General features: G+C 36.3%; 1 protein-coding gene across 12 annotated transcripts in view; it reads left to right on the top strand.

Moving 5' to 3' along the window:
* The window catches only part of NBEA (neurobeachin), a 708,564-nt gene that overhangs the window by 631,658 nt on the left and 61,743 nt on the right, over window positions 1–15,163 (top strand). For all 12 annotated transcript variants that reach the window (XM_016925167.4, XM_054664886.2, XM_054664889.2 and 9 more), the window contains one exon: window positions 12,548–12,700. In XM_016925167.4, the coding sequence (XP_016780656.1) occupies window positions 12,548–12,700 (153 nt within the window). The remainder of the gene's footprint in view (window positions 1–12,547; window positions 12,701–15,163) is intronic.

Genomic DNA, 15,163 nt, shown 5'->3' on the forward strand with positions numbered 1-15,163 from the left:
CATTTAAAATGTAGGCTTTTCTGTATAGCCTTAGCTTTTACTTGACTGTGCCTGGGGATACTATGCAACAATACACATTAGATTAAACCAACACACACACAATATCCAGAAACAGCCAGAGAGCAGAGTAATTTTACAGTTGGTACTGCTTAACTATTGTTAAATACAAAGATTTGTTATTCATTTATATGGGCTCCTATTTTAAAAAAGAAAAACATTGTATTCAAAGCAATAATATATATTTGTTCTCTCATTTGTCTCATTTTTTTTCCTGATAATAAGGTTACATGGCCAGGTTATTGCATAGGTAAATGTGTTTCTTATTTTAAGCTCATTTTCTTCAAGGCACATTTTTTTCCCATTACTGTCACTCAGTATAAAAATGTTACGGTATCATTCCATTTAGAGCCTTAAACCAACAAAAGTTAGTGAGTTAAAATCAAAATTGTCATTTACATATTTATGCTTCTCTATTGCAAAACATTTGTAAAAGGCAATTTCAGTGTTACTGAACTGTAATTGGATGAATACAGGTTTTGTTCAGTATTTTTCCAAAGCAGAAAATAAAGGAAATGGAGCCAAGTAGATTGTAACACATCTGTGTGTTTTACTTGTTGTCGTCAAACTTTACATAAATGAATATTTATTCATACAACATATTTACATTTGTAAAAAAAATAAGAGAATTTAATATGCATCCTTACTATATTAAGCTTTGAAGTTCTAACGGTCTTACAACTTTGCTGAGACTTAAACTCTAAAATATCCATAAGCCATCATTTAAAATGATTTGTTACCAGTGAAGTCAAGGAGGGAGTCTGTTTCTTATATAATAACACTTTGAGAATTAATACAGAAAATGGGAGTCCATAGGCTCCCATTGAACAGTAGTATCCAGAATTCACACAATGTTCATAAAAAGCACTCAAATATTTTGTATGTGAATTAAATATTCTTATCTATAATTGAAGGCTTCTTATCGCAGTTAAGATTATTGATATTTTAAATCAGAGCTATATCCATATTATATCAGCCTATTTCAAATGAAAATGCCTGCTCATTGTTGTTTGACATCATCACACACACACACACACACAAATTGGCTTTTCAACTTAATTCAGAGATCCACCCTCACATATTTGGGGGTCAGTCATTCTAATTTTTATATACAGTTTTAGATTTCACTTCCTAGCCTGAGAATTTCACTGATGCTTTATACCACCAGTCTCTGATAACCGATGCCCTGTACCGGGCTTTTTCCTCTAAATTCTCCCAGGAATTTTCCTCTTCAAAACCCTTTCAGAAACATTTACATTTTATTACTAATTGTATTTGGGGGGCTCCTGGGGTCACATCATCCAGGACAAAGACCAATGTGGATATCACTAACTTGGGAGATTTTTGGTTTTTATCCTCAAGCAGCTGTACTGAACACAAACATGCAGCTTTTTTTTTTTCCCCAAAGACTTAATTAGTTCATAAGAAGCTCATTTCCCCACGTTGACATTACACAGATAGCTCTCATTTTCAGCTCTCTTACCACCACTTGTGAACCTTTCATATTATATGTTAATACATCTTAGATATCTTGCCATGTAGACTTCCCCTTTCTTTTTAAAGGCAGAATGCTACATATATACAATAATTTATATATGTGATCTCTGGTTGATGGAGAATCTTTCTACCTGATTGTTACTATGAAGCACAAGGCTGTAGTGAACATCTTTGCACAGACATCCTGATGGACTCCTTCTATATACATAAAGGCTAATTCTTATTAATGGGACTGATGGCTCAAAGACAATATACGTTTTTTTATTTTTTAAGATATTGCCAAACCATCATCCTCAAAGATGAAAATTCACTCTCTACAGCAGTGTGCAAGGGTACCTCCTTCCCCGTGCCCCCTACACCCATCATCACTATTGTATTAAACAATGGAACTTCTGCTAGTCTGGCAAGTGAAAAATTATGTTTGTTTTAGTTTGCATTTTTTTTTGAGTGACGTGGAACATTTTTCATGTACTTATTGACCTGTACACTGACTCCTATCTTTTGCTCATTTTTCAGTTGGGTCACATGTCTTTTTCTTACTGATTTGAAAAAGATCTTTGAAGTTGCAGAAGGTTCCATTGCAAGTAGGGTTTCTTGGTCGTCGTAGCTTTGTTATGGTTCGTTTAATGTGTGTGTGCATGTGCGTGTGCGTGTGTGTGCATGTGTGTCTGCGTGTGTGTGTGCATGTGTGTGTCTGTGTGTGTGTGTGCATGTGTGTGTGTGTGTGTGTGTCCAGTCAAATATATTTATATTCCCCTCTATAGCATCAGAATTTGGGGTCCTCATGACCAGAGTGTTAAAGAGAAGATAAGACTTTTGGGTAATAACTAGTGCTAACTTGAGAATCTTCTGAATTCATGATTAAACCTGATTTATCAGAGAAAAATATGTTGCTACGAGTAGTAATTGTTTTGCTACTTGTGTGTTAAAACCTAAAGTTTTTATTTCTTATTTCTAAGCTGTTAAAGCACAGCATTTGATATATTTTTTAAGGAAGTGTGTTTCCATTTCCAGAGAAGAAAAGTATCTCTGCAATGTCTACTAACTTAGTCAGTTAATCACATAGGAGAGAACTAGGATGCAGTAGATGGTTTTATTCTGTCTGTCTCTATTAATGTCAGTCTCTTCCTGTGCTAATGAACGCAAGCTGGGAAGAAGGAGTGCTGCTGAAGTGACCTTTCAGGAGAGAGGTCTCTGGAGTTGAGTCAGAGTAGTTAGTTTTTACTTTATTATTATTTTTTCAATTTCTTTCCCTCTAGCCTAGTCTTGGTAACAATGACATTCAACTCACTGAAGTTCTTACACTAATTTTCCTTAATGCCTTCAAAAGTTGTTATATTACTTTTAGAATAGCTATGTAGATGTCAGAAAAGGTAGCTGTGACAAAATGTCATTAAGGTGACATAGTGTAAATTAATACAGTTAATGGAGGTGCTCGCCACTGACTCATTGACCCATTATGAGCTCTTGTGGAATTAATGAATGCCAGGGCATCAGTCTTTTGAAAAAAAAAAGAAAGAAAGAAAAGAGATGGCAGCTTTAAAACCTTGCAATGAATTATATTAGAAAAGTGAAAACGTCTGGATCGGATTTGATTTCACTAGGAAGCCATAAAATGGTACGCTCTCTCAGCAAAATATATTAAACTGAAATGTCAGATTTGATGCAATAGGTATACAATTATGATAGTGTTAATAGTGGTCTTCTATCATTCTAAGACATACTTTCAGATCCAATTTCTCAGCAGCTTGAACTTGTCATAAGCTTATAAATTAGGAATCGCATTTGAGGATATGTTCTTATTTTTTGACAGAATGTATATAATACTATTAACTATACCGTGGGGTTTTAGTGTAGCTGCTAAAATAAACTAGAAATCACATTTATAGACACAAAATGTCTGCTATAATGTTCATTTTGCCATTTCTTTAATAATATTTGGTGTTTTCCTGCACTGTTTTTAATTTAGGAAATTTTAAACTACTTAGACTTTTTCCTTAAAGAGAAGCTTATTAACAGAAATTTATCAATGGGAAGAGAGTCAGCAGAACAGCAGTTATCTTAAGCATGCAATCTAGTGTCTAATGTGCCTCTGTAGGAGTACACTTACACATTATAAAAATAAGCCCATCTTTTAAAATAATACTGAATAGTTTTCAAACATGTTTTTGTTGGTTGTTTGATACAGTCCTTGAAACAATCCTATGAGGTAGTAGTCATTAACCCTATTTTGTAAAGGAGGTTTATAAATGTTAAGTGACTCACCTAAGTTCACACGCAGGCAGGTAAAGAGGAAGCCAGTACTAGCACAGAGTCTGTCCAGTTATTTAAGATGCTTCATATCCAAGAGGATTTTAAGAATGGGAGCTGCAAGGCCACTTCATGCCTAGGCCCGGAAGTCACATCATGTTACTTCCACAGCGTTGCATTGCTCAAAGCGAGTCATGGGGCCCTCCCAGAATAAGGAAGAGTAGACACGGACTCCACTTCCTGATGAGATGAGTTGCAAAGTCACATTTCAAGAGGTCACTGAGGGTGGAGGGATTACTGTGCCCACCTTCGGAGACAGTCTACCACAGTCCTCCGAATCTGGTCAAAATTCACATTCCTCTTACATGTAAAATATACTCAACTTGTTCCCCACAAGTCCCATCCCAGTATTTGTATCAGACTGAAAACCTGGTATCTCGATGTCTACATAAGCCCCAGGTACAGATAAGGCACAGCAATTCCTAATTTGGAGACCTGGGAACTAAAAAGACAAATTATCTGTCCCATGTACACACAACATGTGGTGGTAAGACAGAACAGTTAAACTTCAGTAGAAACTCCATTCAGAAGGGGGAGAATGTGGAAGGTACATAGCAGTCAATGTTCATAGCAGTTCTGAAACGCAGCCAGGAATAAGTTGTCGATTACCCAGACTGCAGGGACAGGGACTGTCCATGGATTAGGGCCCAGGTCTGTTATCTGGGCTTGGCTCCCTAATTCATTATTTTCCATGGCTCTTGGTTCCTTCCTCTGGGACATTGGCTTTGCCCTCTGAATCATTCTTTTGTTTCCAGAAGAAATAAGCATGGTTTGCAGCTGAGTATCTTTCTCTGCATGCTTCCTGACCATAGAAAGTTAGGGCCAAAGCCTCATATTCCCAAGTTGGTACAGCAGCTTTAAAACTGTGTAGCCTTTCTGTGTATCAAATTAGAAAAAGCTAATACTCACAAATCCTTTTGGAACAGGATTCTCTCTTTCAAGCTGTGAATTAGGATACTGTTTATAATGCCCTAAGAATCCCTTTCTCGTGAATCACTCTGTGTAGCTGAGCAAGTCTGGAAAACACTACCTGAAATTTTAACTTTTATAAAAGGGTTTTACAGGCACACCCTTGATTTTAGCTTTATTCTATGGCCATATTTTACTTGTAGCACCTTGGAATTGATCTTCATCCTGAACCTATGTCTTATTTTGAGAATCTTTTGCCAACTGAAGAGAGTGTTCTAGGCCCTTCTATTTCTTGAAATACTGCTTCAAAACTGAACAGTTTCTTCCTGAGTTCATCTCTCTCTTGCATAGCTTATCTCTTTTGCATAGCTTACACCATTAGATGAAACCACTGGTCACTTTCAGCATTCTGCCTGGAAATCTTCTAAGTCAGAAGCGCATGCTTATTAGGTACTTTTTCTGTCTTTGAAATTATTGCAGAAGACAATGTTAATTTTCCACCACTACTTAAGAGGGACTGCTTCCAATAACAACTTCCTTGCTGATCTTCCAGACCCCACCAGGCTCCTCACCACCCCTCTCACTTCTGCCTGCTGCCTCATCCCAAGCCAGAATCATGTGTTAAATTCTTTTTATTACTTTAGCACTCCACTTTGAGGATTCAGTTTCTGTTTTGGTCATTTATGACTTTGTAACAAATCACCCCAAAACCTATGGGCTTAAAACAACTATTTATTCATCGACAATTATGCAATCAGAGTTAAGGCTCAAAAAGGACAGCTAACCTCTAAGCCACACAGTCACAGTGGGGCAGCTTGACTGGGCGGCAGAATCTACAGTGGCTTTGCTCACATGTCTTGTGCCTCATCTGAGATGGCTGGAACAGCCAGGAACTGCCTGGGCATGTCTGTCTCTATCACATGTTTCTCTAGCAAGGGAGCCACTCTATTGCATGTGGTAACTGGCTTCTAAGAGGACTAAAACAAAAGCTGCCAGGCCTCTTAACTCTTAGGCTGCCCTAAGAAGCCTTGCAGTGTCACCTTGTCACGTTCTGTGTGTTGAAACAAGCCAGGCCATATTCAGACAAGGGGGAAATAGACTCCACCTCTTTACGGGAGGAGTAAACTGGAGATGCCAAAGGGCTTGCTCTTGGGATGGGAGGACTGTTGTAGCCATCTATGAGAAAACTCTGTGAGTTACCAATTTAAAAAATACTTTAAGTACTAGTTTGGTTTGTACCATTCTCTACAGTCTGAGTGTGCATTTAGACATAAACCAAAATCTCATGAGCAAGCAATTTATAAAATACATCTGATTAGTTTAGGTAATATATGTTAGTCCATACATATGTCAACTTTAAATAACCATATTCAGAAAATATGATTAAGTGTAAAGTTTGTTTGAGCTCAAAGCTTGAGAATGGTCACCCCGTAACATAGGTTCAAGTAGCCCTGAATATACACTCTGATTAGCAGCAATCATAAATGGGTTTTTAAGAAAAAAAGAAGAGGCAGGTCCTAAGTTGCTTACCAAGAATTTACATTAAAATAAGATAAGCCATTGGCTATACATTGTTCTTTGTATCACCGATTTCAGGAACATGAAGATAATGGGTAAGTCAGCTGGTCAGAAACCAAATGCCTTTTTAAACAGTTGCTCCCCAGGCTTGGGTTGAGGAGGCAGCATGAGTGACTGATGTCCCACACGCACGTCTCTCTGGACCTGATGAATTTTTGCATGCCTCACATAACTCAGACTGCTGTGAGCTATTCTTTTCCTCATATTTGCTAAAAATACTTGCATCATCTGAACTGTCTACATAGCTATTCATTGAAACACAATCCACAGTGACAGAACTTTTTTACTGAATTACAGGATGCACTTTGGTACTGGGTAAACTCTAGTCTCAGAAGTAATATTTTTGATCCATGCCCCTAAAAAAAATTGAGACCAAATAGCTTCTAGAATATATTTTATATAAAGTTATGAAATGTATTGTTTTATAAACATTATTTCATTTAATCCTCACATCTACCCTAAGAGTTCATTGCTGACATCACCACCATGTTACATATCAATAAACTTTTTGTCAAAAGGTTAAGAAACCTGCCAAGCTAGCAAGAAGTCTGGATTGGACTCAGACCTGTTTGATTCTGATGTACGTAAGGTAGCATTTCCCTGGTAGAAGAAGGGACAATCCCAATGCTGCTGCCTGCCCAGCTTCCCCCTTTATCTTCAACTCACTGGTAGCCATGAGGTTCCTCTTCTTTAAGAAACACACTTTGAGCCGCGTATGGTGGTTCATGCCTGTAATCGCAGCACTTGGAAAGGCAGAGATGGACAGATCACTTGAGATCAAGAGTTCAACACTAGCCTGGCCAACATGGCAAAACCCCAGCTGTACTAAAAATACAAAAATTAGTCAGCCGTCATGGCGCACACCTGTAATCCCAGCTACTCGGGATGCTGAGGCTCAAGAATTGCTTGAACCTGGGAGGCAGAGGTTGTAGTGAGCCGAGATGGCACCATTGCACTCCAGCCTGGGTGACAGAGCAAAACTGCATCTCAACAACAACAAAAAAAAGAAACACACTTTGAAAACCAGGGCCTGCAAAGTTTTTAATCAACATTTCAATGCCTGAAATTTAGGATATGGTAAACATAGTAATCTTGATTCATTTTTAATTTCACAAATATTTATGGATTACATATTATATGTTAGCACCATTCTTAGCAAGATAGACAAGGTCTCTACCTTTTGGGATTTCTATTATGATGGGACATGCAAGCATACAACAATAAATAGAGAAAATAATCATTGCTATGCAGAAAATTAAAACAGAGTAACGTCATATAGAATGACTAGATGGTGGCCAGATGTGGTGGCTCATGCCTGTAATCCCAGCCCTTTGGGAGGCTGAGGTAGGCAGATCACGAGGTCAAGAGTTCAAGACCAGCCTGGCCAATATGGTGAAACCCCATCTCTACTAAAAATACAAAAATTAGCCAGGTGTGGTGGCACACGCCTGTAGTCCCAGCTGCTTGGGAGGCTGAGGCAGAAGAATCGCTTGAACCCGGGAGGTGGAGGTTGCAATGAGCTGAGATCATGCCATTGCACTCCAGCCTGGGTGGCAGAGCAAGACTCCATTGCAAAAAAAAAAAAAGAATGACTGGATTGTTACTGTAAAAGGCAGAATACAGAATATAGGAGCAGGAAATCTGGGTTTGATTTTTGGCCTTACTACCAATTTGCAGTGCAGCCATTAGCAAATTACCCACCCAATCTTTACCTCAGTGTTCATGTCTATAAAGTGGGAATAATGAGAACACCTACTTCACAAACTTTTTGTAAAGATTAAGAAAATATATGTAAAGCACTTAGAACAGTGCCAAGACATAGAAAGGTACCAAAATAAATGTTACCTGCTGGTTTAAAACAGAATGACCACAGGTAACATTTAAGTTGATTCCTGGCCTTGGAGCACAAATGTAGTAATTGTCATCTTCTTGCACATAACCAGTTAAATCTCAGAGATGAAACCCTCATATTCTTTGGTTTATATTTTTAAAACAACAAATCTTTTCAATAATGGAATTGTGAATATAAATTATACTAATGTCTTGTGTTTACATACACTAACTTTAAATAAAAATTGCTATTTGAAACAAGATTGTGAAACAATAAAACTGAGACCAAAAAAAAATCTCCCCTCTGCTGCTTCAGCTACTTCTCCCTAGACTTCTTGTGATTTCATTTCCTCTACTATCCCCTTCACAAAACTCCAAACTATCCCCAACTCTGGGCTTCAGGTTCAGAGAGCTTTAGTCACTGATAGCTCTGGTGTTTGAAACCTCTAGGGGCTCTGCAAATAAGCTGTGCTTCAGAAGTTTCTTTCTATCTGTGTTTAAAACATGTCTGTTTAGTGATTGTTTCCATTATGAGAAATCTGGGAGAGTTTCTTTGTCCCTTCAAACATCAAGCCTCTAACAGCTTACATCTACATCTTAGTTAATGCCCTAATTTATGACCACATTTGGGTGGCCTGATAAGAATGGAGCCAAAAAAACCATCCTTACTTAGAAGGGTGTCCTGAAGGCCCTGGTAACACTACTTCTTTCTATGACTAGCCCCAGTTAGGGCCTCCTTGAATAATCCTACTGGAGTATTCTTCCTTCTGCCCTTCTAAAGAACCATCAAGACAGATCTTTCTAGGCCTTCCTTGTTCTTTTGTGGAGGCCAGCTGTTAGTGCCCTTCTTTCTAGAGTGCCTAAATGAAAATGAAATTAGTCTTCTGCCACTTCTGCAGTTTGAGAACAATTCTGATGGCAACTTTAAAATCAACTTTTTCTATATTTAAATTGAGCTATTTTATACTTTTGAGCCTTTTAAATGTAACTTGAATAAGCAAGATAACATTTTTTAAACAGAAAAGTTTCCCCTTAAAAGGCAGATTTCATTTCAGGGTTTATATCCTTTTCCTTTTCTTTAATAAAGTTCTTCATTCACTCTTTCCCCATCTTGAGGCATTTTTCTGACCATCTGCATATTCCCCAGATTTCTAGTCTTATTAAAATAACTTCATCCAATATCTTTAATAGTTTAATATTTAATGAGCACCTGCTGCGTGCAAAGTATAGCACTGAGAGCTACGAAGGATCCAACAAAACATAAGCCTCACAAAATAGGCTCAAAACTTTGCGTTTGCCCACATTTTATGCATACTAAAATTGCATTTTCCCAAATTTTATTCACATTAATAAATATGACATCCTATGTTTCTTGCGCCTTTGTGAATCTAATTTAATGACTTTCAGTGAAATTGCATTGTGGTGGTAAGTAGGTTAATAATGACCACATATTTTATACAGGAAAGAATGGGAAATAATATATGAAAAACATTATAGAGTGCCAAGATGGTATAAGATAAATTAAGACTATTTGAGTTGTTTAAATAAAACTAAATATATTTTGCTATGTACATGTAGATATATACGTTCCTCTCTGCCCTCAAGGAAGCTTCTATAGCCTCGTTATAGAGATAGGGCATGAGCACAAATAACTGACGAAAGGCAGTAAGGGAAACACCTGATTTATGTGAGTCTAGTACATATAAGTCACACTCCCAACCGAGCAGCTGCACAAGCTTACGTTCCTTCCCACTTTGGACCCTTTAGGGTGTTACTGCTATTGTGTCACATGAAGACCAGGTCATATGCAAATAGCAATAGTCTTTGCCTTCTCTGCGCCTTTTACTAATTCCTCGTGTTTTCCCAAAGAGTGAGAGTAAGAGCAGAAGAAACTATATATTTTACATTAATACATTGAAGTCATAAGATAATAATATGCATTTCTGATTGGATGCCAATACATGAGAACAGCAGTGATTCTTTACTTCTACTCTCCTGTCAGCGATCATACCAATCTGCTCCTTCCGTGACTGATAAACACTGTCATGTTTGCCCAGCCTGGAAATCAAACTCATGATAGTCATTGCTGATAGAATAGTCACTGCTGAAGCGCCCTTTAGCCTGTCTTATCCTTCAATTAAACTGTATGATTTTTGGCAAATAAACATGTGTTTTCTACAGTATGGTTTTTCTTTCAGCCTCTTCTCCATTTCCCCGTTCATATTGGAGTCATTGAAAAATTATATTAATTTGTATTAATTCCACTAGAATTCTCTTTTCCTTTTTCGTTGTGGCCTTGAGGTCTTGTACATAGTTTATTGTTGATACACATTTGGCCCTTAGTGTGAGCCATCTAATTCCCTCTCTTTAGCTCTGCTGTAGATTTCCCCTCTTTGATAAAGGTCCACAGTAGGGTCCCTTTCTCTCCACACTTAGCAGTTGCCCTTCTCTCTTTCTCCTCCCTATACATGCATATACACCACATCTCCCCATTCTCCAATCTCTCCTTTACTTTGTCACCCAGTGTCTTGCTATAAAACAAATTTGACTGTGTTAAAAACTCTTTTTTAAAATTTCCAAACCAATAAGACAAAATCCAAACAGCGTATCCTTCATTAAACTGTTCTCATCCATCTGGCCTCATATACCTCCCACCATCTCATCCCTCCCTTGTCTTGATCTACCCACAATATACCCTATTCTCCTCTTGTGCTCAGTTTCTCACCATTCCATATAACTCCCTGAGGGTGCCCGGCCCCCTCTTCTGGTTTTCATCTTAGCCATGCTCCAACTCCAATGTCCCATCTCCAATGAAGTCTCTCCTGACTTGCCCAGAATCCCCTGCTCTTTCCTCCCTGCTCCCTTCTTCCACAGCTGCTATTGTGTATTATAACCATCTGGTTCTACATCTGCCCCACAGGCCAGACTATGAATTACTTGACAGTAAGGCCATGTCTTGTTCATTTTTTGTTTCCTGAGTACACATCACAGTTTCTGGTACTAAAAACCTTTACTATATGCATAAGTAAATGTCAGAGAAATATGTAAAGGATTTTAGAAAGATTTCTATTTAAATAGAAGAAAACTGAGATTCTTAAAAAGCAAAGCTCCATTTATCCAGAAAAATCATTTATATGGACCTGTTGATGCACCCATAATGCTGGAGAAAATGAACATTTATATTTTTCTTATGGCTCACAGTGATCATCATAAGAGTAATGGTCAGTTTCACACAGAGCATTACTAAAATGAACGCCCACTTAAAACAGATATATCAGTTTTAGTGGGAGAACTCATGAAGAGAAAGATTTTATATATGCTTTTTCTAGAAAGTTAGGGATCCAGTTTATTTGAAGACCTCAGTATGTGGTGGTTTTAATTTTTTCTATGCATCCCTAGAAAAGACTATAGTGAGATTTAAATTTCAGATGCTATGCCATCAATGTTGATCATATTACACAAATAAATGTGTAGCCTCACAACCGTATCTTGATATTTGAAAAAAGATGATCAGGATGGTACACATAAAAACTACAGTAGTTTGTTTTAATTTTCTCCCAATTACTTTTTAAAAAACAACAAAAACTTTCAGGGTATTAAAATCAGTTCATTTCTACATCAGATTTATTCTAAAGTAACAGAAACCTCAAATTAGACACTGTACATCACACACAAGTTCTCCTTGAATCCAGTTGTTTATGCTACAGTTACATACAAGTAACACAAGTTGTCTTTGCATCCAATTTATTGAGAACCTGTCATTTCTATGGCATGCATTAAATATTTAAAACTTTATCATATTGTGTATCATCTCTTTTATTGTGTTCAGTGATTGATATAAAAATAATTTACTTTATCAAGTCAAAAAAACTATGAATCTCTTTATAAAAATCACATATTGTAATTGTCAGTATGTTAAAAACAAAAGTAGAAAATATGTGATCTATTACAAATACTGGCAATTAGTTTTTAATTTGGATAGTTCATAAATTTTCAGATGAAGATTTTACACAACATAGACTTGTTTATATAGCTTTACATATTTGTTTTCTAATGCTATTGTGAACTGTTGTTAATTTGTATACTCATTTCTCTTCATTAATTTATGGGAGGATAAGATTGAAAATAGGTAACATTTTAAAGTAGCTATCATAAACATAAATTTTCAAGTGAATTTTTCACAAGAAATGCTTCATCTCAGATCTTTAAATAAAATTAAATGAAGAATAGAATAGAATTAATTCATAAAATATTGGTTTTAAGAAATTATTTTATTCCATTTATAGTTAATAAGTTATAAGTTAATAGTTTTATTCAACTGATTTTTATAAAGTGGTTTAATATGCTTCATTTTTATTCCTGATAGGAACTAATTCCAGAGTTCTACTACCTACCAGAGATGTTTGTCAACAGTAATGGATATAATCTTGGAGTCAGAGAAGATGAAGTAGTGGTAAATGATGTTGATCTTCCCCCTTGGGCAAAAAAACCTGAAGACTTTGTGCGGATCAACAGGATGGTAAGAGAGATTTTGCTTTTGCTTGGGCAGTCATCAGGGAGTTAACATATTCTGTAGTTTTGTTTTGTCCTGTTCTTTACTATAATATTACCAATTATACTTAACATCTATAAATACAAGCTTAAAATTTTAAGTGAAAAAGAAAACATTTTACTGTTGTCTTGACAGCATTCCTTATTGTAGAGTGGATTTTCCTTTCATGAGGACTAATAACGCAATGGTAATTCAGTTATGTTTGCTCCCTTAGGAGAAGACAATCAGATGAGCATCTGTTGACTAATATAATGTATTCTAAAGTGCTTAAAATAAATGCCTATTTCTTAGTTTTACCTACTGACTAAATCTGAACGCTTTTTTCACTTATAAAAACACTCAGAACAGAAAAAAATTTATTTAGAACATATTTATATGTGCGATATTTATGCTGTGAAACCTACCTTATGGTGTAAACATTCTGAAATAGAAAACATCTTTTTTTGTTTTGTTTTACAGACAGTGTTTCACTCTGTTGCCCAGGCTGGAGTGAAGTGGTGCAATCATAGCACACTAAAGCCTCAAACTCCTGGGCTCAAGCAGTCCTCCCACCTCAGCCTCTTGAGTAGCTGGGGTTATAGGCAAATGCCACCATGCCAAGTTAATTTTTAAAAAAGATTTTTTTGGTAAGATAGGATCTCACTATGTTGCACACACTGATCTTGAACTCCGGGGATCAAGAAATCCTCCTACCTAGGCCTCCCAGAAGAAAACATCATTATTTTAAACTATATTACAGATATCTGGGTGTTTAAATGAGAAATGTATAAACAGAATGTTCACATATGGGAATTTGATGGGTTTTAATACATTTCACACATATTTAAGGGGATTTTAATCCCAACATGGTTATAGTACATGACAATAAACCACTTTACAAAACAGCCTCTCTAGTGTACTATTGAATTACATCAATAAAACCAATGACGCCAAATATATTTTTAACCCTGTTTCATTCACTCCCAAGTTTTTCCAACTGTCTGATAAATATATTTTATTTTGTTTTTACAGCTTATTTATTTGAATCAGAATTCAAATAAGGTCCACACATTGTGAGGGAATTCACATATTCCTTAATCCTCTTTTCTTAAAGAGCTTAATTGAAATATAATTCATATCCTGTGCAAACTGTTCATCATTTAAAGTAAAAAAAAAAATGTATATTAGTCCATTCACACAGTTGTGCAACCATCACCACAATCAATTTAAGAGCATTTTTATCACCTCATAGAGAACCCCATACCTTTTAGCATCTTCCCCGATTTTTCCTGATTTCCCCATTCCCCCCAGCTAGCCCAAGGCAAACACAAATCTACTTTATATCTCCATTGATTTGACTATTCTAGACATTTCATGTAAACAGAATCATAAAATATGGGGTTCTCCTCCCCTCCTCTCGATTTTCTGTCACTTTTCTTTTGGACTTTACTGTCAGTCACACATTTTCTTCTATTTTGGAGCTATATGTTCTGTCTCTAAGAAATATTTTACTTTTAATGTATTTTATTTTAGAAAGTTGCTGATGTAATATACCTATGCTTAAAAGCATCATCTAGATAATCTGCAATGTGTTCTCCCCCCTTTTTTTTAAGAAAATTTCATGTTTTGCATAAGTCTTATTGCCAATCTCTCTCACTTCTCAATCTGTTAAATTGGCACTTTCAGATATATGCAGTTATTTCATACTATTCCCTTGAACAATAGCTTATTTCTTCAATTTATATTTTTAATGTGAATGACTTATATTTCAGTAATATATACTTCTGAAAATTTCTGTTTCTTTTTAGAATTGGTATTTCATCACCACATTATTCTCACATACTTGAATGTTATCTATAAATATCAGTGTAAGGATACCAGCGCTACAAATGCAACCCTAAAGGCTCATTGTATATCAATATCTCTCAGTCACATCATTCCATTGTAGCTCCATAGCTCAGAGCCCTGCTTGGCACATACTAGTTGTTCAGTAAATATTTCTGAGTGAATGAATGAATTAATGAATTATAGAGGTGTAGTAATCTCATAGCTGTTAGCATATAGTCTATTAAGTCCAAACTAGTCAAACTGAATGAATCCTTCACTCAGGCAAGCAAAGTAGCCAATAGTTGTTGGACCAATGCTTTTGTTGATCATGCTGTTGAACAGAATTCTCATATGGGTGCTGATAATAAGTGCCTCTTACCTGTCAGGCATTAAGCAAGGCACTTGATTTTTTTTTAACATTTATTTTACAGATAAGAAATATGAAGGCCAGACATGTTTCATAATTTATCCACGGCAGAGCCCAGATTCAAGTACAGAAAAGTTTTAACTCCTAAGTTATACTCTTTCCAGTATGCCAGCTACCTCTGATATTATCTCTTCTTTGTGAAATTCTTTGAGATTATTGGATCTCTACTTTTAGGTTTATAATTGTCAATCCAGACC

Source organism: Pan troglodytes, chromosome 14 (assembly GCF_028858775.2).
Source record: "Pan troglodytes isolate AG18354 chromosome 14, NHGRI_mPanTro3-v2.0_pri, whole genome shotgun sequence".
NCBI classification, from domain to species: domain Eukaryota; kingdom Metazoa; phylum Chordata; class Mammalia; order Primates; family Hominidae; genus Pan; species Pan troglodytes.